At 60.6% G+C, this 23,966-nt stretch overlaps 1 protein-coding gene across 5 annotated transcripts in view; it reads right to left on the bottom strand.

Annotated features, from left to right (window-relative positions):
• The window catches only part of ARHGEF2 (Rho/Rac guanine nucleotide exchange factor 2), a 59,678-nt gene that overhangs the window by 7,215 nt on the left and 28,497 nt on the right, over positions 1-23,966 (bottom strand). For 2 of the 5 annotated variants that reach the window (XM_014604651.3, XM_059719153.1), the window contains exons 7-14: positions 8,921-9,074; positions 2,835-2,902; positions 2,409-2,472; positions 1,910-2,039; positions 1,628-1,737; positions 1,297-1,443; positions 786-1,036; positions 350-475 (exon numbers count right to left, since the gene is read on the bottom strand). In XM_014604651.3, coding sequence (XP_014460137.1) covers positions 350-475; positions 786-1,036; positions 1,297-1,443; positions 1,628-1,737; positions 1,910-2,039; positions 2,409-2,472; positions 2,835-2,902; positions 8,921-9,074 — 1,050 coding nt within the window. Of the gene's footprint in view, positions 1-349; positions 476-785; positions 1,037-1,296; positions 1,444-1,627; positions 1,738-1,909; positions 2,040-2,408; positions 2,473-2,834; positions 2,903-8,920; positions 9,075-9,233; positions 9,351-19,737; positions 19,934-23,966 lie in introns of those variants that run through there. The other 3 variants (XM_006266488.4, XM_059719154.1, XM_014604652.3) reach the window with 3 other exon arrangements.

Below are 23,966 nucleotides of genomic sequence, written 5' to 3'. Positions count from 1 at the left end.
TGAGGGGAAACATGGGTGTGTGGGGGAACACATGTATGGGGCCTCATGCGTGTACGGGATGGCATGTATGTAAGGGAATACAGGTGTATGGGGGAAACACGGTGTAAGGGGGAATATGTGCATATGGGGAACACACGTGCACAGGGATTGTATGCGTCTGGGAGAAACCATGCACGTGGAGACCATATGTGTATGGAGGACATGTGCATGGGGACCATGTATGTATAGGGGAAACACGTGTGCCCGGGGAACATGTGCACGTGGGACGGCTAGGAGCCCTGCACTGCTCTGGGGTTTCTGGGGGAGCCCCATGCCACTGCAAAGCCTGCCCCCCACCCGAGCCTCTCACCCTGATGAACTGCTGGAACCTCTTTTCCCGGGCCAGGAGCTCCTTGTAGAGCTTCGAGGCTTTGTTGTGCTGGCTGCAGAACTCAGCGTAGGCCTTCTTCAGCTGCTCCGCATTGGTACCTGAGAACTGGGGAGAGTGAAGGGGTGAGACTCAAGCTGGCTGCTGGAATGTGCCCACTTCTGGGGAGTGACTGGCCCCCAGTAACAATGATGGTTGGAATGGGAACTGCTGGCAACCCTGAAGAGGGCTGGGGGTGCCCCAACCAGGCCTTGGTGAGGGGGCTGCCATGGAGCAGGGCACCCCTGCTGATGCTCCCAGGCCCTGCCTTGCAGTGGGAGGCAAGTGCCCCCATGGAGCCATCTGCCCCCTGCTCCCAGCACAGCACCCCTGCCCTGTATTACACCCCCCCACCCCCCGCACCCCAGCGCCCCCCCACCTGCTGCACAAGGAGGTCGCCCAGGCGGTTGATGACGAAGTTCTTGGGGCTGCCAGGTGCCAGCGAGGTGTGACGCCGCTCCAGGAGCTGGGCCAGGAAGCGCTGGTGGATGTCACTCAGCTCGTCCACGCAGGGAAAGAGGCGATGTACCTGCCCCGGCTCCATCTGCAGGTCCTCTAGCATCCCCTTGCGGAACAGCCCGCCCATGATCTTCAGCGTTCGCACATGATGCAGCTCTGTCTGGATCAGCTCTTGGGGGGTGGGAAGGGAGGTATGAGCCTGGGGCCTTGATGCCCCTGGGCTGCCCCCGGCCTCTGCCTGCTTCCCAGCAAGGAGGTGCCAGGCATGAAGAGAAGCAGGGATGGGACCCTGGAGTCCTGGTGCCTCATGCCCAACCTTGGGGATCAGCATTGGTGGCTGGATCAAAGCCCTCAACCCTGTAGGAAACTACCCCTTGAAGCCAGGACCCTAGCTGCTGGGGGAGGGCACAGGCAGGGGGCATGTCTCTCACCATAGATGACATCCTGGCGCTTCATGACATCCTTGCGATGTTGCTGCAGGAAGCTGCTGTCCACGGCCAGGCTCCACGAGTCGGCCGCAAAGTCCCGCTCGGCTGGCTCCAGGTCACTCATCAGCTGGCTGTACAGCACCTCGGCACCTATAGCATTGAGAATAGGGTGGGGGGTCATGGCAAGGTGCTGCCCGCCTACCCCATCCATGTGCCCCCAGTATCCCCTCCGCCTACAGTGGGACATGGCCCAGCTCCTGGCTCTCCACCTGCTCCCAAGACCCCAGGGGGCAGGGGGTCTGCACCAGCTGCCCAGATGTGTCCCCAAAGATACCTTCATCGATCAGCGACTCCACAGAGAGTGTGCGGTTGCGTGCATTGAGCGAGTCCGTGGACTGGGACAAGATGCGCCGCAGTCCCAGGGGTGACTCATCATTGAAGGTCCTGGCAGGAGAGACCGGGGTTAGGTGCCAGAGGTCGGGGTGGGGGCCTTTCCAGGAGCTGCAGCTCTGGGCACGGGCATCCCGGTGCTGCTGGAAGCTGGGTGCTCCTCCCCTTCCAGAGGCTTGGCCAGAGTGGGACCCAGGAGTCCTGGCCCCCCACCCCCCGCACTCACCCTGCAATGTTGGTGGTAGAGACGCTCTTGGAAAGGGACAGGGTGGGCCGGGCCCGGCGGGAGCCCAGCAGGCTCTGCCGGAAGCTCTCTGAGGGGTAGATGGCTGAGTTGGGACGCTCACGGAGGCCTGCTGCGGAGATGGGGGCACAGGAAGGGGGTGAGCGAGGGGTAGAGGCAGCCCCCAGCCTCTCCCTACAGAGAAGCTCCCTTGCATCAGGTGCAGTGCCCACCTCAACCCTGCAGGGGGTGCTGCACTCTCATTACTGCTGTCTTTGGGCATTGAGTGTCCACCTGCCCCATGTCTGGGGTCTGCCATGCCCCGCCACCCTCAAATGGGGCAGAGAAACCAGGTGTCCTGTGCCCCAGCCCTGCTAGCCGCTCAGAGCTGGGAGAACCCAGGAGTCCTGCTCTCCCCCCCACACCTGCCACCTGTTCTCTCCTAGATCTGTCCCACTCCCACCCACTGCAACCACTGTGCCCCATTGCCAGCAGCACTCACTCTTGTTGCGTAGGCACACACTCTGCAGGGCAGCGTTGTTCTTCAGCAGCGCAGCTTTCTGTTGCTGAGGGCAGAGGGAAGCAGCAGGTCACAGCCCCGGAGTGTGGGGAGAGGTTGGTGGGGTTGGGGAGAGTCTGCTTCATTTACCCCTCAGTCTCCTGGAGGATTGAATGAGCACTCCCAGCCCCGGGGGTTGTAGCTCATCCCACCGATCCCACCAAGCAGGCCGTAAAAACAGAGGAGATAGAAGTAGGGTCGGGGGTGCCTCCGTTTCCCCATCTGTGACGTCTGTGTGTGTGTGGGGCTTGTTCCTTCCCCACTAAGTGCAGCTCCTGTTCGCAATGCAGTGGCTGGAGGCTAGGAGGGGACTGGACAAACTGGGAAGGGGAGACTGGGCAAACAGAAGGGCTCCACCATAGCACTCACCTTCTGCTTGACTTTGGTGCAGTTGGGCAGTGTGTCCTTACAGCGGTTGTGGATGGTAACATTGCAGGCTGGAAGTGAAGGGAAGAGAGATAGGCAGGTTAAGATGCTTGCCCGGGGTCTTGCCACAAAATAGTGGCAGAGCTGGAGAGAGCATTCAACCTCCCACACCCACCACCCCAGACTCCTGGGTTCCGGATCAGTTTCCCCTCAGGGCCCTTAGAAAGCAACTTATCCCCCATTCGAGTACAGGCACAGGTGACATCCACATTATCAGCTCTGCCCCCTGTGGCAATGCAGTCACCTCTGGGGTGGATCCTGGTGCTCGGAAGGGCACAGAGATCCCCTGCCTGCCCTCGCTTTGTGGCCGGGAGCAAAGAGCTAGTATGTACGAGGTCACGGGAACTCAAAGGGCAGAACTGGGATCTCTCCAGAGGCCTGGGGGTCCTTATGCTATGGCAGTGCCCAGAGACCCCCATGGGAGCAGAGCCCATGGTGCTAGGAGCTGTACAGCCAGCAGCCCCTGTTCGCCATGTAGAGGAGGAAAGGTAGCATCACTGCCCTGGCTCACAGTGGGTCACACAGCAGGCCGGGGACTGATCCCAGGCCCCTGGATAATCACAGCCTCCCTCATGCAGCCCCCAGCCTCACCCTAGAAACAGCTGCAAAGTTGCCTTTGCTCATGGGAACACAGGGGAGGCACCAGAGCTTGGACCCCTGGGTTCCCCTCTCCCCCGTGTCACCAGCTCACCGGACACCAGCTCCTTCTGGTCTGCACTGGTTGTACAAAAGGGGCCCAATGCTGAGCAGTCAGCAGAGACCAGGGCAATCATAAATGGCCCCCCTGAAGGCAGCTAGCAGCAAGCCCCTTTCGTGCAGCCAGCTCTGGGGTGGAGCAGGGCAGTTCCTGAGCAGCTCTGGGGCTGGGCTCCGAGGCCACACAGGTCTGACCAGGGGAACTGGGAGATATCAGAGCCTGGGGAGTCTGGCCCCAGGGCAGTGGCTGGGAGGAGACACACGGCCCATCACTGTTGGGCCCTTGCAGTGAGGGTTAGAAGTGCAGCCACTCTCCAGGTTCACAGGATGCCAAAAAGGACTGGATTGAAACGCCCCCAGCTTGGTGGGTCAGGCTCGCTCCCAGCTTGGCCTTGGAGCTGATGAGAGAAGCAGGCCTCTCTCGCCTGACAGGCTCACCCAGCCACTTCCCCAAACTCTGGCGCTCTCGTGCTAAGCAATGAGCTCATTTGAAAGAGACCTTGTCCAACGCCAGTTCCCACTGGGGCCCTGGAGACCTTCCTGCTCCACCGATGACTTTCTGCTTTCTTCAATGCCCCGCTCCTTGTTTCCAGCCTTTTTTGTTTCTCTCGGCTAAACCGGTCACTTTGCCCAGCCCCACCCCAGAGGTGGCTGCATTTTGAGGAGAGCAAAGCACCACCCATCTGAGGAATGGGGTCTCCTGCCAAGGGCAGAGGATTTGGGATATATTTGGCCTTGCATGCGACTTGCTCTGTGGGGTCTAAACGCAGGGGAGGAAGCAATCAGAGCTGAGGATGCTCTGGTCTGAAGCCTCCAGTGCCCTGCAGCATTCGAGAAAGAGAGAATGGGCACCGGTCCCCACTTGGGAAAGGTCACTTTGCTCCCCTTTGCAGCAACACCCGATCCCCTTTTCAGCAACATCCCCTCTTCCTTTTGCAGGTACACCCCCCTCCCCTTGGCAGCAACATCCCTCTCGCCTTTGAAGCAAAACCCTCCCCTTTGAAGCAACATCCTCCCATTCTCTTTGCAGCAACAAGGAAACATATTAGCGGAGGGTACTGGGAGCCGTCCATCCCACGGGGCTCGTGTCACCCCAAGCCCCAGAAATCAGGGGCACAGCCACAGCCTAGAGCTCAGAGAAGAGACAGGGGAAAACCCCTGACACCACAGCCAGGATCCTCAGCAAGTCCATAGCTACTCCTACCTCCCGCCCTGGATCTCAACCCCCTAGCTCTCCCCACGTCCTGCCTGGGCATGGTTTATCAATAGCCCACACTCCTGGCAGAGGCATCCAAGAGGTAGCTGAGCCCCGGGGAGCCCAGGTTAGGAGGTTGCCACGTGGTGAGGGAAGCTGTAAGCAGCAGGCAGGGGACCTGGCAGCTGAAAGAGCATCTCAGGGCTGCTCTGTACAACACCTTGTGCCACAGGGCCAGGCCACAGGAAGCAGCTGAGCTACGGCAGCCTCGAGGCTGCACTAGGCTAGAGGGAGGGCCCTGCACAGTCCCTGACAGGGGGAAAGGCCCTAGATGCCGGGGCAGAGCCCAAAGAACCGCCCAGCCCCAGCACCACCAGAGCCCCAGCTAGACCAGCTGTGCCGGGAGCTGTACAAGCCAATCCTCAGCGCGGGTGCAAGCACGTGGAGTGAGGCCAGCAGCCAGGGCAGACGCTGATGTCTGGTGACCGAGGAGAGGAAATGAGATCATGCTCAGGGGTTTGTGCAGGGGGAGCTGGCTCCAAGGCATGTGTGCATGCGAGTGTGCATGCATGTGTGTGCACGTGTGTGTATGAATGGGTGCGCATATATGTGCATGTGTATATGCAAGTGTGCATGCACATATGTGTATGAATGTGTGTGTGCAAGTATGCATGCACGTGTGTGCACATATGTGTATGAATATGTGTGCATGTGTGTATGCAAGTATGCAGGTGTGTCTGCATACGTGTGCACATGCATGTACATGTCTGTTAACATGCTCCAGGATCTGCTGTTCCCATAGCAAAGCCCGGCTCCACCTCACAAATCGGCAGCTCTACAAACCGCTTCCTGGGTGTGCAGAGTTCCCCACACACCGGCAGGGCTGGCAGCCCACCACCCACAGGCAGCCCACTCTGGGGAGGATCCCGGCCTGCAGGCGGCATGGGGAGCAAAGGAGGCTGTGAATGGTCCGGGGCCTGCACAGCCAGCAAAGAGCCCTGGTGCCAGGATAGAGGGGAAGGCGATGGGGACATACAGCGCCTAGCACACCCTTCTCTCTGATTTCAACTAGGGTCCATCGGAGCACAAGCAGTCGGGAAGCTGCACCCCCTACCCCCGTGGGGTTCCCAGGGTCCTCGGGGAGGGCAGGGGGTTAAACAGGGCAGCATCTGCCTCGGGTCCACCAGAAAGCAGCCCCTGGCCATGCCTTCCCTGCTGAGCTGGCAAGGCTGGAACCAAGCCCCGGCTGCCCAGCAAAGGGAAAAACATCGTATGGTTGAGCCGATAACAGGGCCAGGGCTTCCGGAGAGGAACTGAGAGGCAGCAGGCAGCACATCTGACCCTGGTGCCTCTGGGAGGGGAAGGGGTTGGAGGAGGAGCTGGGGCTGCCACCAGGGGGTGCCATGCCAGGAGATGAGGGGAGGTGGAGCTCCCTTAGCCAGGCCTCACCCACTCATGACATCACCCCCCAGGGTGGGGGATCCCCCAGAGCTGGGCTGCCCTGCACACCCAGGCTGCTGCAGACTCAGGCTGGCGCTGCCACAGCCCTGCACCTGGCACTGTTCTGCGCCGGCTCCGTTACCACCCCCAGGGCTCGGCCCACGGGCACCAAGCCAGGCACCATGAGCTCAGCCCTGCACCTGCCCAACGGCAGCAGAGTAAAGAGGAACTCGGAAGTTCCCAGTGCACGCTCAAACACATATATAGAGTCCAGAGAAGAGCCACGCGCATGATCAGGGGTCAGGGAAGCAGACCCTACGATGACAGGCTGAGAGCCCTGGGGGTCTTTAGCCTGGAAAAGCACAGGCTCAGGGGTGATCTGATGGCCACCTACAAGTTTATCAGGGGTGACCACCAGTATCTAGGGGAACGTTTGTTCACCAGAGCGCCCCAAGGGATGATGAGGATGAATGGTCACAAACTACTACAAGATTGTTTCAGGCTGGACATAAGGAAGAATTTCTTTACTGTCCGAGCCCCCAAGGTCTGGAACAGCCTGCCGCCGGAGGTTGTTCAAGCGCCTTCATTGAACACCTTCAAGATGAAACTGGATGCTTATCTTGCTGGGATCCTATGACCCCAGCTGACGTCCTGCCCTTTGGGCGGGGGGCTGGACTCAATGATCTTCCGAGGTCCCTTCCAGCCCTAATGTCTATGAAATCTATGAATACCAACCAGCAAGCACAGCTGTAGACCATCACATGCACATATGTACACATACATGCAACTGTGTGTACACATGTGCACGCATGCATGCACACGTCCACCACCGGCAGACTTACACTTGTTTGCAGTCATATGCACGTATATGCACACACATGTATCTGTGCATGTACACACAGGTGCATGGGGTGTACACATATATGCATGGGGTGTACACACACATGCACATACACATGTGCATGCACAATTCTCTTGTATGCAATCATATGCACATGTGTACAAACGTGTGCATATATATACACATGCACAGACAGGTGTACACACACACACACACACACACACACACACACACAAATGCAGGCCCTCCCCACTGACATGGCAGGGTCCCCCGGGTGTGATGCTGGCTCCAGTGTCTTGGCAGAGTGGGGGAAGTGACGCTGCAGGATGGGGCCCGGCTGGTTTCCGCATGGGGGAAGCATGCGCAAGAGGGAGCTGGGGGAGGGGGACTGAACCTCCTGCCCCCACAAAGCCCCTCCTGGGTGCTGCGGCCCACACACTGCTTGCCACGACCTCCCCGCTCCTGTCAGCGACAGCATGGAGCAACCTCCACACCGCACAATGCCAGGGCTCTGCCCGGTGCCCATAGCATAGCACCTAGCCTGGCTCTGCTCAGCCAGTAGCACAGGCAGCAGAGCCCCGCTGAGCGCTCTGGCCTGGGGCAATGCTCCTTCCTGACCCCTGATCCAAGCAGCACTTTGTGCCCTGAAGTCTGAGGGTTGTGGACACAGGCCCAGCAGTGCCTCCCTTGCCCAGGGAGGGAAGAGGCAGTCCTGCCCCATGCCAGATCCCAGGGCCCTGTGAGACTGCCTTAAAACCTGGTTTCCCTGCCCATGCAGCTGCCCTGGTGCTGCCTGGGATGGACATGAGCAGGTGCTGCCGGGGCTGAGACCAAACCCGTCCCTTACCCTGGCCTCCTGGCCTGGGAACAGCAGAAATAACCACCCCCCAGGAGCCGGCAGCTGTTGGGCAGACAGATGTGGCCAACACAGGGCTGCCCTTGAGGTCGCGGCAAGAGCAGCTGGAGAGATGTGAACAGCTGTGGCCATGGGGCACAGGCAGGGGCTGAGGGCATGTGTGTGGGGGGCTGGGGGACACAGGCACTCATCAAGCATGAAGGGCCCATCAGAGTATGTGTGGGGTCACCAGCAGAGCCTGATCCACCCCCATCCCCCACACGTCCTCTCTTCACTGCCCAGGGCTGCCTGCATGCGTGGCATGTGATACAGCCAGTACACCCCAAAACCGGAAGGGCCAGTGTGGGAAATGAGCTCCGAGGCAGATGTGGGTGGATCTTGCTCTGTGTGTGTCATGTGGGAACCAAGAACCTCCCCCCACCATATGCACACATGCATGCACACACTCATGCCTCCTCCACAGCGCTGGGCCCAACACCGGCACCACTGGGATCAGCCTCTGCAGCCGGGGGGAGAGTCAGGGCCCCCTTCTGGCCCCCCAAACCCAAGGAAGACAGGGAAACACACAGTCTCCCCCCTGCCTGGCTCCCTTTGCTCTTTCCTGGCACCAGCCAAACCCAGCCCTACTAGCAAGGTTGAGCCAGTTGCTTTGCTCCCCTTTGCAGGAACACCCTCTCTTTAGCAGTAACACCTCCATCCCCTTGGCAGCAATATCCCATCTTCCCTTTGCAGCAACATCCCACCCTGACCCCCCACTCCAAACCCACCCCAGTGCGGGGGTAGGTTTGGAGCGGGGGGTGCGTGGGGGTTACTCTCACTTGCATCCCAACTCCAGGGGCCGGAGCGGGGGTTGCCACAGTGGCTCGGGGGTGGGCTGGGGAAGACAGAAGCTGGTGGGGAGAGTGTGGGAAGAAGGGGGTGGGAGAGAGGAGGGCAAGCAGGGGGAAGGCGGAGGGGGCAGGACCTGCGAGGGGCATGGACAGGGCAGTGGGGCAACTCACTGGGGCAGATAAGGGCCTCCTTGGCAGTGATGCTCTTGTTGCAGGCGAAGCAGAGGGTGGTGCCCGAGACGCTGATGGTGGTGAAGAGGTGCCCGTTGGTATAGCGGGCGTCCTTTTCTTTCTCCCGCTCCTTCATCTTCTCCTTCTCTTTGTTCTGGGGAGGAGGGAAGAGAGGGAAGGAAAGAGTTAAATGCGCCCTAAGGTGTCACGAGGAGACCGGGATAGCACCCACTGGGTAGGCAGAGTCCCGGAGGACCTGGGGTAGCACCCACTGACTGGGCAGTGCCACAGGAGACCCGGGGAAAGCACCCACCTGGCGGACAGAGCCTCTTTCAGGCAGACGCCGCGCATCCCAGCTCAGGGCTCGGGTGGGCGCGGGGGTGCCCGGCGCGGATGCTGGCCTGTGCCCCGGCATCGGGCCGGCGCTGTCCACTGAGTGGCTTCTTGGAAGCCAGGCAGGAGCCCGGGGAGCCCCCGGCAGAGGTCTCTGCATGGCCGCGGCCCGGGAAGAGGACAGGAAAGCCCCCGACCGGCACCGTGCGGAGGAACCAAGTGCAGAGCCGGGGACGTTTCAAATCTTCCTGCGCTTCCCCGGTCCCAATAACCATGACAACCGTGTGTCTGCCGGAGACATCCCTCCCGCCCCCGCCGCGCTCACGCCCGCCCCCGGCCACGCTGCCTTCTGCCGGAGCTGCGCAGACCCCCGCATGCCTTGGAGCTGGGGGGAGGGTGGGGGTGCCAGGGCGGGGGGCAGGCAGGACACCCCAGTTGCTTCTGGGGGAGCCGGTTTAATCACAGAGTCAGCAAGAGCCTTTTGATTGCTGCCAAAATGCACCCAGCTCTGGGGTGGAGCATTGCGGGGAGTCCAAGGCACCAAGATCCCAGGAAAGCCTGCGGCTCTCGCACATCCTGGGAGCAGGGGGCTTTTAGGTCCCTTCCCAGAGTAGGACCCCCCCCACCCCCGTCATTGCACTGGCTGGACAAAGGGATGCGTCCAATCTGCTACCGTCTCCTCCTGGGGCTGGGAAGGGAACCCAGGATTCCTGCCGCCCAGCGGCTGCAGCATCTGGATGCAGGGCTGAGAGTTTTTAGAGGCAGGATGGAGAGATTTGGGGCCTGATCCATGTCTTTCAGCTGCCCTGGGGGCTCCCGGCCGCGCTGCATCCCCAGCTGCAGCTTGAGGTTCGGGTCTGGCTTGGGGCTGTGGGGCTGGGAAGCTGGAGAGCCCCGTGAGGGTTAAGGCTCTGGCCAGGGCCGGGGGTTGCCATGGTTGTCTCCTTGCAGAAAGAGGAAGCGAGCCCGTCGCTTCCTGTTGCAAACTTCTGAGTAATTCTAGGACCAGCTATTTCTGACTTGAGTCAACTGGGCGTCACGTGGCTGGAAGAGGGGGGCAGGGACTCAACCTCCGACACAGCCCCCATGGATCTCCAGCCCCCATGATCTCCAGCACCGTGTCTGTTGCCCCAGGGGGAAAGAAAGGAAACTGAGGCAGAGGGACTTGTTGTCCCAGCTCATACCCCGGGGTGCAACCCGGGGCCTAAGCCTCCAAGCTCAGCCTCCCCCCATGCTCTAACCACTGAACAACGCTGCCCCTCCCATCTAGGAGGGGTTAACCCATTCCCTGCCTATGGTGTTGCTATGGGACCTCACTGCCTGCAGTGTTGCCATGGGGCTCTTATCCATCGACTGTGGGGTAGGGTGGCAAAATGACCTCCCCACCATCTGAGTCTGGTCCTCGCTGTGGCCTGGAGCTCAGGTTAGAGGCCCAAAGGCCCAGCCTCCCTTGCAGTGACCCATGAAGCCAGCCCTTGACCTGGATCTCACCCCATACCCAGCTGCAGACAAGCCCCTGGTGCTATCCCTGGCGGGCCTGGCAGAGATGGGCAGCTCAGTCCCCATCTCCCTTGGGTGCCCAACCCCTTTGTGATGGAGGGAGGCCTGGGGGTTGTGCCGAGCATATAACCAGCTGGCCCCAATGCCAGGGCTTCCCAATGATGAGAAAGCAAGGGTGTAATGGAGGAAAGCAGGCGGCAGGCACCTGGCTGATCTCAGGCCCTGGAGTAGGAGCAGAAGGCAGGTAGGCTGCCTTGGCGCTGAGCTCGTGGTGGCGGGGACGGACACAGGATGCAGCAAGCTGGTAGCTCGGTGTCTCTGGGGCTGACATCCCAGAGTAGGAAGCTCTCAGGCTTCAGGACAAGGTGTGACAGCTGCCGGGGTCAGGAAGGAACTGAGGGAGCATCTGCAACTGCGGCAGACAATGGATGGACGAGCTGACACCCCTGGCACCGTGTGGCCTGGGGGCAGAGGTAGTGCACGGGTACCTGGACGTGGTACTGGAAAGCTTTTCCATCCCCAGCTGCAGCAACCCAGAGGCCAAACAGCAGGGAAAGGCGGGCACAGAGAAGCAGGTGCAGAAGGAAGGGTGACAGCAAGGCGGCGGGGATGGAGAAGGGGCCAGTGGCTGAGGGGAGAACTTGTTCTTGCAGGAAGCCAACCTCATCCCACAGGTCTCCCACCAATGCGTAACCTCATGCGTGTACACACACAAGTGCCACATGCACTGCCAAGGAGGGCTAGGGCACTGATGGCCTGGGCAGGGGGATAGCTGTGCCACAAAGGAAGGAACTTAAGGCAGATGGAGGGACGAATGGACCGACAGATGGACGGATGGATGGAAGGTCTTGCCCTCTGCCCCCATGCAGAGTGCAGGACCCTGCATCACGGCACACCCTCTGACTCAAGTCCCCACTGCAGTACCCATAGGGGTGTGAGAAAGAGCTGGGGGTGGGGGGCACTAGATCGGGGAAAGGGGGCAGCCACCCCTGGAGCTGAAGGAGGCTGGTGCCAGGCACCAAACGCTCAGTGGATCCAGAGAGCAAAGGGGGCAGGTGGGCATGGGCCTTCCAACCGCCCCAATGGCTGGGGGGGAGGAGGAAAGAAAAGGGGGCGCAGAAGAACCCCCTGTCTGCTGACCGCTGTCTCTTGGACTGGGTCGGGGCATCACTGCCTGGCCGGACACAGCCTCACCAGCCTATCCTCACCGCCGCGCCAACACACCAGGCACCTGGGGGTACCGCCACAGACACGTCCGCTCCATGAATAGCCATGGCTAGTTCTGGAAGGGCAGCCAGCAGCTGTCAGGGCCCATTAGGGCGCTGGGTCTGAGGACATGGCAGGGGGTATGGGGGGTCCAGAGGCTCACCCGCTTCCCGAGGCATGGCCTCTCGGCTTCCCACTGCTCCCCAAGCCAGGGACAGAAGCAGCAGCACATCCCGGCCCCCTGCGCCAGGCCGTCTGGGCTGGCTGCTCCCTGCCAGCTGTGGCTCCGGGCACCACCCGGGCCATTGTCCCCAGGCTGAGCTGTTCCTGGCACTGGGTTTTTTTCTTTAAAGGGAACCCACCCTACGGACACAGGTGGGCTGAGGTGCAGAGACCCCATGGACAGGGAGGTCCCTGAACCTGGGTTACTACCCCCATGCACTGACTGGGGGGGAATAACCCCCTGCTAGTGCCTCCCTCAGCCACCAGCGTCACACAGGGCAGCCCCTGGGCTGCTCTAGCTGCATTGTGTGTAGCTGAGGGTGTGCCTAAGGCCAAGGGCAAACCCCAGTGTCTGTTTCACCCGGAGGGGGGTGAGGCCAGGGTGATAGCAAAGGCAGAAGTGGGCTTCATGAGTGGGGCAGGATCCACACTCAGGAGCTAAACCAAGCAGCCCCTTTACAGCAAACTGAATCAGCTCCACCAAGCAGGAGCCGCCGTCCACCCCAGAGCCAGCTGCATCGTCAGATGGGGGAGTCGTAAGGGGCACAGGGACTCGGCCGGGGCAGAGACAGACCTAGAGCTATGATCTATGGAGTCCCAGCACAGGGCACCATCCCTCAGGTCGCCAAGAGCTGTTCATGCTGAGCGGGGTTCACTGAGAGTTGCCAGCACAAAGCCACCAACACTGCAGCCTAGAGCAGAAAATGTCCAGAAATAAGCACTGGTCTGAGTAAACCGAAGCTAAGGGGGGCCAGCAAACCCCCCCCACCCCCCGTTGTTTTATCTCCAAGGTCTTTTTGCTCTGGCTGCCCCCATCGCCCATGGAGTGCATGGGTCTCAGGGCAGCTGGGTTTGTGATCTACATGCTCTGGCTTGTGGGATCAGCGCCCAACAGCAGGCTCCGGCCTCGGGTGCAGCCACTGTCTTGCCAAGGCTGGAAGGAACTGGCCAGAAAGAGAAGCTAAGGCGAGGCCCTTCCTTCCTTTAATGTACAGTGGCTTCTCTGCACCCACATAGACAGCACGCCCCAAGGGCAGGGTCAGGAGGGAGTGACAGGGAAACTAAGGCACGCGACTGCCTGAAGCTGGTGGCAGAGCTGAGAACCCAGCCCTCAGTCTCTGGATTCCCAGGCTGCTGCTCCACCCACTCACCAATGCTGCCTTCGATCCACCCAGTACGGAGACACAACAGAGCCCACTGAACACAGCTGCTGCACTCCCCCCAGACGTGGCTACATTTTGGGGGGAGGCAGCAGCAAATCCTGCTCAGTGCCACTGCGTTTCTGTTAAACCACCAGCCTGTTCCACACCAGCTGCAGCTGCCTGTCGGCTGCGGACAAAAGCCTGTCGGTGCAAAACGGGGCTTGGTCCTGCCTCAGGTCCTGTCTCAGGCCCTCACAGGGCAGGCTAGGACAGGGCTGAGGTCTCAGCAGCCCCTGGAAGAGACCAGCCCACACTGCTCGCCCCCGGCACTGAAGAGGATGGGTCTCAAGGTAGTGATGGCCTTGACGTACACTGGGCAGGCATCAGGCCCACTTGGTAGATGGGGAAACTGAGGCAAGAGGTGGGAAGCACCTTGCTGATGCTGTGGGAGGAAACCCAGGAGTCCTGGCTGCACCTGTGAGACAAGGAGGCTCTCCAGGAGGAGGCTTGGTGGCTGCCACACCGGGTCAGACCCATCAGCAGAACCTGAAGCTATGAACTTGACCCCCAGGCTTGGCTGCAAGCAAGCATTCAGCTGGGCTGGGGGAGTGGGGGGACATATATGGGGGAGATGCGCATGTGTGTGCGCACGGGTGCATATGGGAATGCAGGTGCATGTTTGTGTGCACAGGTATATGCAGGTACATGTGTGGGCATGTGCAGGTGTTTGCTTGTGTGTGAGTGGGCAGATGTGGGTGCCTATGCGTGGGTGTGTGCACCAGGAGCAGAGGCCTCTGTTTCTCCCTGGCCTGGGTCCCAAGCATGTCGTGGAGCTGGGAGCGCAGCCCAGCCCGGTCTCCCGGGGCCGCAGCCACCCAACCGCACACCCCTCCCAGAGCTGAAAATAGAAACCAGGAGTCCTAGCTCCCAGCTCCTGCCTGCGCTTCTCCTGCCAGGGCCCCTCCAGCTGCCCACGGACACTGCCTCCCACCTCCATGCAGACACAGCCCTGCCTGGACAACCAGATCAGGACCCTCCCAGAAGACAGAGGGGACAGACAGGCACCCTTGCTGCCTGGGGCTGCCACGCTGGCGAACGAGCCATCACCAAGCATCTCCTGCGCGGTGCCCAACTCTATCAGGGCCTCCGAGCTAAGAACAGGGGCTGCAGAGGTCCATGAAGCGGGGGCAGAGACCCTGCACCCTGAACAACGGCTTGGGCTGCACCATCTCCACTCAGCTGCTCCAGGCATGTGATGTGCTTGGTATGGGCAGATGGCAGCTGCCTCCACCTGCCTCAGTTTCCCCTCCCCTTCATGCACCAACTGGCGGGCAGCCCCTGCCTAGAGATGGGCTCATCTTTGCTGACTTGCTGGGGCCACGATTCAAGACTCCTGGGTTCTTTGGTGACCTCTAGGAACAGGAGGTAGTGAAACAGCTGGATCAGGGGGCCGGGATGCAGAACTCATGCGCTCTTTTGTGAGCTCTGGAAGGAGAGGGGCTCCCTGAGCTAGACACAGAGCCCAACTGGCATCCGGACAGGCATCCATCCCACGAGCAGCAACTAGCGAGTTTCTCCAGAGCTACCTGCCTTTCCAGCTGTGGCGAGGGGGAGGCGCCAAGCTGGGGGTGTGTGGGCTGCGCACAGCTATAAATACCTTGCAGGGGAGACTGAGGTTCCTCGGCCCGGCTGTGGCTGGCAGGGGGTGCCTAGATCACCCTTATGTCACCCTGCCTGGGAAAGCGGCTCACACTTAGTCATAGCCCCATGTGTGGAGCAGCACACGCGGCGCACAGGCTTCCGGGCACATGAGGCTGCGTGTCTCCTGCCCACTCCAGGAGGCAATGTGGGATAGCGGGTGGAGTACGGTGCCAATGCTTAGGCCACTGAGCTGCTGCCTGTCCTCAGGCTGGTCGTGCCTGCTCTGTGCCTCTACCTCCTTTGCCAGCTCCCACTGCACTCAGCACTGTATGTTCCCACATCAGGGACCTGGTCTCACAACCCCTGCTGCAAGGTGGCTTTCCCTGAGGACAGATCAGATGCAAAGCCATCCCAGCCCGAGGGAGGGGCTCAGCTCAGCCCTGTCCAAGCTGCAACTTGCCTTGGCTTTCATTCAACCAGAGGGAAAAATACTAGGAAGGGGGAACTTGAAACCGTCTGCTCAAGTCTTGGTTATCAGGGAGACAGAGGCTCGTGCCCCCTATGCAGGTCCAAACTACTGCAGGCCAAAGCCAGGCCACCAAAAATGCTGCTTTGGGGGCGGGGTCTAGCCACCAGTCCAGTCATCCCCATACCGCTGCTAGCACAGTCATGTCTATACTGGTGCAGAAGGGACTCATACTAGGACAGTTTGCTCCCGTGCCTTGTGGGACTACCCCACCAGTGAAGCCAGAGTTAGGGTTCGTGCTGCCTGGGCACCACAGCTCCGATGCGGGCAGACGTCTCCGGCGGAGCCAGGCAGGGGCTGTGTATGCCAGACGGACGAGGGTGTGAATTTTTGCCTCCCCTCCCCATTAGTGCTGCAGGAGCTGTCGGGAGGGGAGGCAAAAACTCACACCCTCGTCTGTCTGGCATGCACAGCCCCTGCCTGGCCCCGCCAGAGACGTCTGCCTGCATCGGAGCTGTGGTGCCCAGGCGGCGCGAACCATCGGAGCCCTTTCAAAGGCGCCCATTGTTCCCGGGGGAGGAACAGGTGGTGGGTGCGACTCCCCGGGCTTGGCTCTGGTCTCGCTAGGGGAGGGGGCTGGGGCACAATGCAGAGGCCGAGAGCGGGGCCGTAGCAGCCGGCACTTGGTCTCCAAACAGAGGCAGAAACCCTGGAGGCAGAGGCTGGGGACAGAGGCCACATCAAGGGCTACTGGTCCCACATGGGACAGGGGAAAGGGGCTGGCACAGGGGTCCTATCTCCCACTGGACACCACACTGCTGTTTCTCCCACAGCCACTGAGAACCTGCACTGGGGGGGGCAAAGACTAGGCTCCCCTACTTTATTGCAGCCTCCACCCAGGTGGCAGGTTTTCTTTCTTCCCCTTAAAACACCAGCTCCAGGAGTCCTGTGATGACAGGAGACTTAGCTCCTACCAAAGAGACTCTTTCCCGAGATCTGGAGGCTGCAGAGGGAGCTCACGGCTGCAGCATCTCAGGCCCCAGAGACAAAACACCCAAGTTTTAAGGCTCTCCTGATGTTTTTAAACTCAGCCACGGGGCTCCAGGGCCCCAACTCCTGCTGGGAAAGGGGTCTAAGAGGCCTCTTCTTGAATGCATCCAGCGGCTGCTGGCTCTGAGCTCAGCGGGATGCCAGCCGTAAAACAACTGAGACACAAAAGGCAGCACGCTCTGCTCTGCTCTTTACCCCTTCTCTGCTCTTTACCCTTTCTCCGGAGGATATTTCGCTGCTTATCACCTTCTCCCGGCAAGCCTGCAACACAACAGTGTAGCGCCTCCGGGTCCCCTCCCTGCAGGTCCAGAACAAAGCCAGCTTTCAAACAGCCAGTTCCTTCCTCCCTTCAACTTTGCAACAAAAGCTGCCCTCAAACCCAAACACCCAGGGAAAGGCAAGGAGGAGGGGGGTGGTGGGGAGGCGGCAGGGGCCCAGGCTCAGCATAACCGGCTCCTTTCAGGCAGGGAGATCAAAAGGGGAGGCCATTACAGGTTCCCCATTCAGCACCTTTCCAGCCAGACCCTGGCTCACAAAAGCCCCTTCATGGCCAGGCCCGGGGAGACACTGGGCAGGGACCTGGTGAGCCCGCGGCCTTTCTGAGTCAGGAGCTGGGGGTTCGCTGCTCCCCCCTTGGATACCACCAGCTGGAGGGGGGGGTCCTCATGCAATGCAGGGGGTGTCTCCAAGTTCTTGGTGAAAGAAGAGGGACTGGTGTGCTTCACATGACTCAGAGAGCTGGGGGTTTTGGGACACCCAGCCAGTGCCAAAAGCAGCCTGAGTCTCAGGAGGAGATGGATCCAGAGCTGCAGGCGGGCTCTGTCCCCCCAGGCCAGATCCAGATCCCACAGCTCCCCCCCAGCCCAGAAGCACGGGGCCGACCTCTTCACACCCATCACACCCAACAGCCAAAAGTTTCCGGGAGGAAGCTACACCCCTGAGGAGAGGCGGAGGATGTGGCACTGTCTGCCCCACAAAAGCCATGGGCCCCTCTCGGCAGGAGAGTGGGAGGGCTAAAGCCACCAGGCACAACAGATGTGGGCAGAGATGCCCGCAGGGAGGGAAGGAGACAGACGGGGGGTGGATAGTGGGGTGCCGGATGGGGACAAGGGCTGCTAGCAGAGCCAGGCAGTGTGGGCAGCTCCGGGCTGGGACTTAGCAAAACTTTCTGTGCTCACATCACACCGTCCAGTGCACAGTCAGGCTAAGGAGCTGGGAGATGGAGGGATGCCCTGGACCCTGCCTAGGCTCTGGGGTGATAGGGGCATGGCAGGCGATGCCTCCTTGTCCCTCTGCTGCCCCGGGGGCAATAGGGCCCAGCCCGGGTCTCCAACGGCCAGATCGGGGGGCCTATTTATACGCGGCCTGACAGCTGGCAGCAGCAGCCCATGGGCAGAGAGCAGGAAGGGGTGGCACAGTGCCAAGGGCTTGGCGTGCTTCTCAGCGTGCTTGAGGCCTCCTGGCTGCCAGCCGGGGAGGTAGGGAAATGCATTCAAATCCCACTACGCAGAGCCAGCCACTGGCAGGGTGGGGCAAGGAGGGGCTGGATGAAACCAGCAAATGCAGAAACGGCTGCTTCCCGCCCCAACGCCCAGCCGCTCACAACACCCCCTTGTCCCTCCACCCCCTGGGCACACCCCACCTTGGGCCAAGCGGCAGAGGGGCAGGCAGCTAAATCTGATTCCGTTGGCTTTGTGTGGACCAAGACGGCAGGACCAAATCTGGATCCAGCTGTGCCAAGAGCCGCAGCATGAGAGAGCAAGGGCTCATGGGCGACAGCAGTAGTATGCCATTATCCGGCGGGGAAGCCAGCACCTGACGCCCGTTTTACACATGGGGGAAACTGAGGCACGGAGAGGGAGGGCAAGGTTTTTGGCAGCCCAGCTGGGAAGGGAGCTGGGGAGTCTCCAGACGCAGAAGAGGACCCCATCTGAAGTTCACCCTCCCCCCCACGCTCAGCTCAGCCCAGCACCCTCCATCAACCACCAGCCCTGTCATTAGAGGGACTCCACGTAGCCAAGTCCCAGCAGCAAACCTGGCGCGGAGCAGCAGGACCCTGCCAGCCTTCTGGTCCATCTGCCTGGCATGGTGCTGCCCACCCCCACCACGTTCTCACAGCACCAGCTGCGCCCCCCCCAGTGACCTGCCCACCCACTCCACTGCCAACATAAACACGCCTGCTCTGGGTTTCAAGATCCCCAGGGCCTGGTTGCATCACTCCTGCTATTGCCACACAAATCCAGGAAGGTGCAGACCTGTCTTCAAGGGGAACCAGACCCCGGTTACCCCGGTCTCTGGGGGTTTGCCTTGCACGGGCAGGTCTTGGCCGCCCTCTCCAAGCCCCTGCCCCAGCACAGAGGCAAGAAGGGCAGGCACGGAGCCTGCGCTTGGGAGCTGCACGTGGAAGACCTTTGGTCTAGCCTGGGATTCCCACCCCCTGCCACCACCTCCCGGGGACGCTTTTTGCCTCTTCCCCACTGGCCCCCGAGTGCTCAGGACACTGGGATAGCAGCCAGGACCCCCCAGCCCTTTGCTCACCCACACTCCTGTGCCCTTGGGGACTGACTCTGCCAGTTGGGGGGCGTCAGAGGGACCAGGGGAGCCCTGTGGGAAGCCGGGAAGCGGGGCCAGGAGCCCCGTGACCTGAGCTGACCTCGGGTTTGGAGGTACCTGGCTAGGACGATGTCCCTGGCCCAACCCTGAGCAGGGCAGGGGGGGTATACGGGATCCGGCTGGGGTTTCATCCGGATCCCCCCCACACCCCAGCATGGCGGCAGGGGAGCTGCTGTGCGCACCTAGGGCCCCACGTGGCAGCGGCTGGACCTCCCCAACCCCAGGACCAAGCTGGGCGGCAGGTCTGGGGGTGCCGGTGGGGGGTAACAGCCCCTTCCCACACTTCCCTGTAGCCACATTGTTCCTGGGACACAATGGGGCGGCCGCCTGGTTCCCTGGACAAAGAAGGAGGGTGCGGGGCTGGGGAAGGAGATGGGCGATGCTCTGGGCAGGGGGAGAGGTTTTAAAGCTTTGCCCCATGGAGGCACCCGGCAGCCGGACCCGCTGGCCACGTGGAGCCTTTCGGGGCTCCCAGGGCGCGGGCAGGGAGAGGACCAGGGTGCAGCCAACAAAGAGCCCCGCGGATCCCATGCCAGCCCAGCTCCGGGGCACACAAAGAGAAGCCCGATCTCGGGAGAGGGGCTCCGGGGACCAGCCCTGCCCGCCCGGGGGAGCCGGGGACCGGCCCCGCGTCCCGCACCCACCTTGGCGACGCTGTCCGGGGCGCGATCGCTCCTGGCCCGGGTCAAGGACATCGCAGCTGCCCCCGGCCTGGAGGCGCAGCCCGGGGAGGAGGAGGAGGAGGAGGCAACTTCCTGGGGCTGTCAGAGCTCCGCGGCTCAGCCCCGGCCCGAGCCCCAGCCTCCTCCTCCTCCTGCCGGGGCGGGCGGGCGGACGGCAGCGGCCGGGGCGCGGGGCAGGGCAGGGCAGGGCTGGGCGGGGAGGCGCGGCAGCCCGGGCAGCCCCCGCCCCGGCCGGCGCTGCCCGCGCCCCCGGGACCAGCCCCCATCTCCAACCCTCAGTACCAGACCCCCACTCCAGCCCCGACCCGCGGACCCCGCACTCACCGCCGGAGCGGCGTTCACACGGGGCCGAAGGCAACCTGCGGCCGGAGGCGCATTCGGGCCCGAAGTGCAGCTGCTTCTGGGGTGGGAGCACAGCGCAGCGCAGTGTGACCGGGAACTGGAAGCAGCGATCCCCTGTGCCCCTAGAGCCGGCCTAGGAGCTCCACTGCAGCCCCCAGCACGGCAGGGGAGGGCAGGGCAGGGATGGATGGAGGTGGGGGGGAGATCCTCAGCTATAGGAATGCAAGGGACAGCTTGCAATGGCCTCGCAACAGGAGCTGGAGCCTGGCTCAAAGGGGCTTCCTGGCTACCGCTGGGACAATAGGCCCAGAACAATGGGCGAGGAAGCTGCTGCTGAGACGCTGAGGAGGAGGAGATGGGAAGGAGAGGGGGGATTTGCGCTTGCTAGGCAGGCCGGGACTCCTGGGTCCTCTTCCAGCCTCTGCCACTCACCTGCCCCATGGCAAATGGCTTTCCCCCTTACCTGACTCAGTTTTCCGAGCTGTGAAATGGGGGCATGATTTCACAGGCCGCGAGGACCCATCCCCCTGCAGGCCTGGCCTGGCACTATGTGGTGCTGGGGTGCTGTGAATGCAGGGAAAAGCACCTGCCCCAAAGAGCTTGCAAGCCCAGGTATAAGGAGAGCCAGTGCCCCGCCAGGGGGTCCTTGTCTGAGGTCTGTGCCCCCATTAAGTGCCACTTTTCAGCAGAGGTGGGTGGCTGTGGTGAGACCAGCCCCAGAGATGCAGGCATGAAGCCATCTGCAAGGCTTAAATCCCTAGCCCCTTCTCATAAGGATCCCTAAATCTTGTCACACGCCCAGTGACAGACAAGGCCTGGGGAAACTGAGACACCCATGGCAAGAAAAGGAACTGGCCCCAAGTCAATGAACCAAGTCAGGGGGCAAAGCTGGTGGAGGGAAATCGGGTCTCAGCTCCACCCACCAGAGGCAGGAACCAACTCCCTTCAGGAGAAAACAGCCAGGAGAATAAATGAAAGCAAAGGGCCAAGCTGCCTGGCCCACATAGGTTCTCAGGACAAGGTCTCTGTCTATCCCCCCTTACACAACATGTTGCCCCTTGTGCTGGCCCGGCCTCCAAGACCTCGGGGGGGGTTGGGGTGTCCGGCCAGGAAGACTCAGGGCTCAGTCTCCTTCAAAAACGCTTCATGTACTCTGGGAAAGTGCCAGGAAGTCACTTAATTGCTTCGGGGAAACAAAGTCATAGGATGCCAGGAGCAGCGGAAGGGCAGCGCGGCACTGTGGGACAGGTAGTTTCCAATGTGACGTGTTCAGGATCCCCCCACACTGGCCTCGGAGACACGTTCACCCTCTGTCTCTGCGTTTCCCATGCCCAAGGCTCCCTGATACCTCCTGCACCATAATTAAACTCCGCTCTGTGTTACCATTGCCGTTCAGCCACACAGCCAGAAAAACTCACAGAAACCCGACAGCCTGGTTTCATGGAGCGTCTCATCGTAGTAGCATGTTTTTAAACCCCGGCTTGGACTCATGAGATTGGGCTGCAGAGGAAAAGCTTGCACATCGAGAGAGGAGGACCCAACGTCAGGAAGTATGAGCTGGGCGCAGGGGTTTGGGAACACCTGAGCTGGGTAGTGGTTGAGCGCAGGCCCATGCTCTAGTGTGGATGTGGTAGGTGATGAATATTCATGAAAAGGGCAAGCCGGGGACTGATATCCCTGGCAGAGGAAGGATAAAACAATGGATGACGCCCACAGACGTGGCCCAATTTCCCCAGCATTTGACATGCTTCTTTCAGTACTGATCTCAGGTCTTTTAAAATGGGCATCGCAGCTTCCCTCCACATCAGACCTGCAGCCCCTCCGCCGCCCCATTCCTCTGCTCTATACAGCACCCGCAGCAAGGAAGCCCAGAGCCGGGTGGTCCGGGGGGGCCATCTCGCGACCCACAAAGGCTACCCTGACAGCCAGATGAAAGCAGGCTGTGAGTAGGGGCAGCGGCCGGACAGATTTAGCGTGGGCGGCTCGTACTGTTTATTTAACTGCACAAACACACAAAAGCCAAGAGCTTCCAGCCGGCAAGAACTGGGGTAAAGAGTCATCTCGGGGGCCCCTATGCAATCAAGGCAGGGCTGGTTCTACGAAAGGGGTCTCCCCACACCAACACCCCCAAGGAGCAAGCAAATGGACTTCCCCATCTCAGGATTTGGCTTTGCATTAGCAAAAGCCACTGCCAGATCACAGGGCTAGATGCACGGAGCGGCTATAATTATACTTGGAGTATTAGCAGACAAACTGCCAGACGCACGGGCCTCTGCTTTGGCTGGAGAGAAGAGATCTCGTTTATCCTGATCCGTCTGTGCCGAGAGAGAGAGAGACAACCACTTGGCCGGGGCCAGGGGAAGGGGTGGGGAGACTGGCGTTCAAAAAGAGGCCTTTACACTCCAGAATTGAGGCCAGGCTTTGTAAAGGGCCCAGCTTCCCATTGAGAAAAGCAAGTCCTTTCTTCTCAAACACGCACGCACACGTGCCCATCAAACCCCGGTGCTGGGAGCCACCCAGGTGCTAATCCTCTCCTCCTGTCAGCAGTAAAGCAGTGGTCATCTGCATCGTTTCCAGCCAGGCTAGGATCAGTTGTCCAACTGAACGCCAGGGCAGCCATGTCAGAAGGGGGATTTTTAAACTACACTACCCTATTCCTGCCAGCAAAACACCGGAATCGAGTTCTCGATAAGACCGAACTTTATCTTCATAAAGGGTTCCAATGAGTCACGCTGTGCTGGTGCCAGACCACACAGCTGATTAGATGCTGTGCACTGATGGCCACCACATCCAACTCCAGAGCAGAAGCTCTGGTTCTTTATACGGCAGGCCCTGGTGCTTCCCTCTGTCATGTCCTGCTCCCAGGACCCGAGTCGAAGAATTAGCCCCCGGGCTAATTGAGCCTGGGATCCCGACTCTGACAGCGGTGGGTCTCTGAGGCTTTGAAGGAACGCAGACCAGCTGCGGATGCACTCCCACAGCAGCCCCCGACCGCTCGCGTTCCACCAGGCTGAACACAAAAATTAAAGAGCTGCTTGTAATGCGGCCCCTGAGACACGTTACAGCCTCGGGAGGAGACATGGGATCGCGTCTGCCCTCCGCCTCCCTGGAGGGGAGACTATATGGATGCCATGTGCGCAGTTAAGCAAGTCTAAAAGCACTCTCTCTCAAGACTGGGGGAGGGGATCTCTGGTTCTTTAGCTGGCGGCTGCAGCAGAGGCACGTTGAAGTGCTGCCGATTTGATCAGGGCTCTGCCTGAGTCCCAGCTCCGGGAGTCTTGTGATCAAGCGAGAATCTCTACTTTTATTTATAGACTCATAGACAATGAGGGCTGGAAGGGAGCTCAGGAGGTCACATCTAGTCCAACCCCCTGCTCAGAGCAGGACCAGCCCCAACTACATCATCCCAGCCAGGGCTTTGTCAAGCTGGGCTTTAAAAACCTTCAAGGATGGAGATTTCACCATCTCTCTGGGTAACCCATTTTAGTGCTTCCCCACCCTCCTAGTGAGAAAGTTTTCCCCAATATTCAACCTGAACTTCCCTTGCTATGACTGGAGACTATTGCTCCTTGTTCTGTCATCTGCCATCATTGAGAACAGTTTAAAATAAAGTCAAAGTCCTTTTGCAGGGGCAGAGAAGAGGACTGAAAATATGAACCCCTGAAGGAAACACATTAGCTCCTGCCTGCCAGGGGCTGGTCTCACTGTTTGAGTGCTGGGGTCTGGGTGCTGGGCCAAGGCAGCGTTAGACAAGGGGAGGTGGAAGGGATGGATGGTAGGGGTGGTTAGAGGTTCAATGAGAACAAGTTTCTTGCCTTCCTGCCATCCACGTACCACTCAAGGCGCCC

This window comes from Alligator mississippiensis, chromosome 15, assembly GCF_030867095.1.
Source record: "Alligator mississippiensis isolate rAllMis1 chromosome 15, rAllMis1, whole genome shotgun sequence".
Lineage (NCBI taxonomy): Eukaryota > Metazoa > Chordata > Crocodylia > Alligatoridae > Alligator > Alligator mississippiensis.
This window is presented reverse-complemented; position numbering and strand designations above follow the sequence as displayed.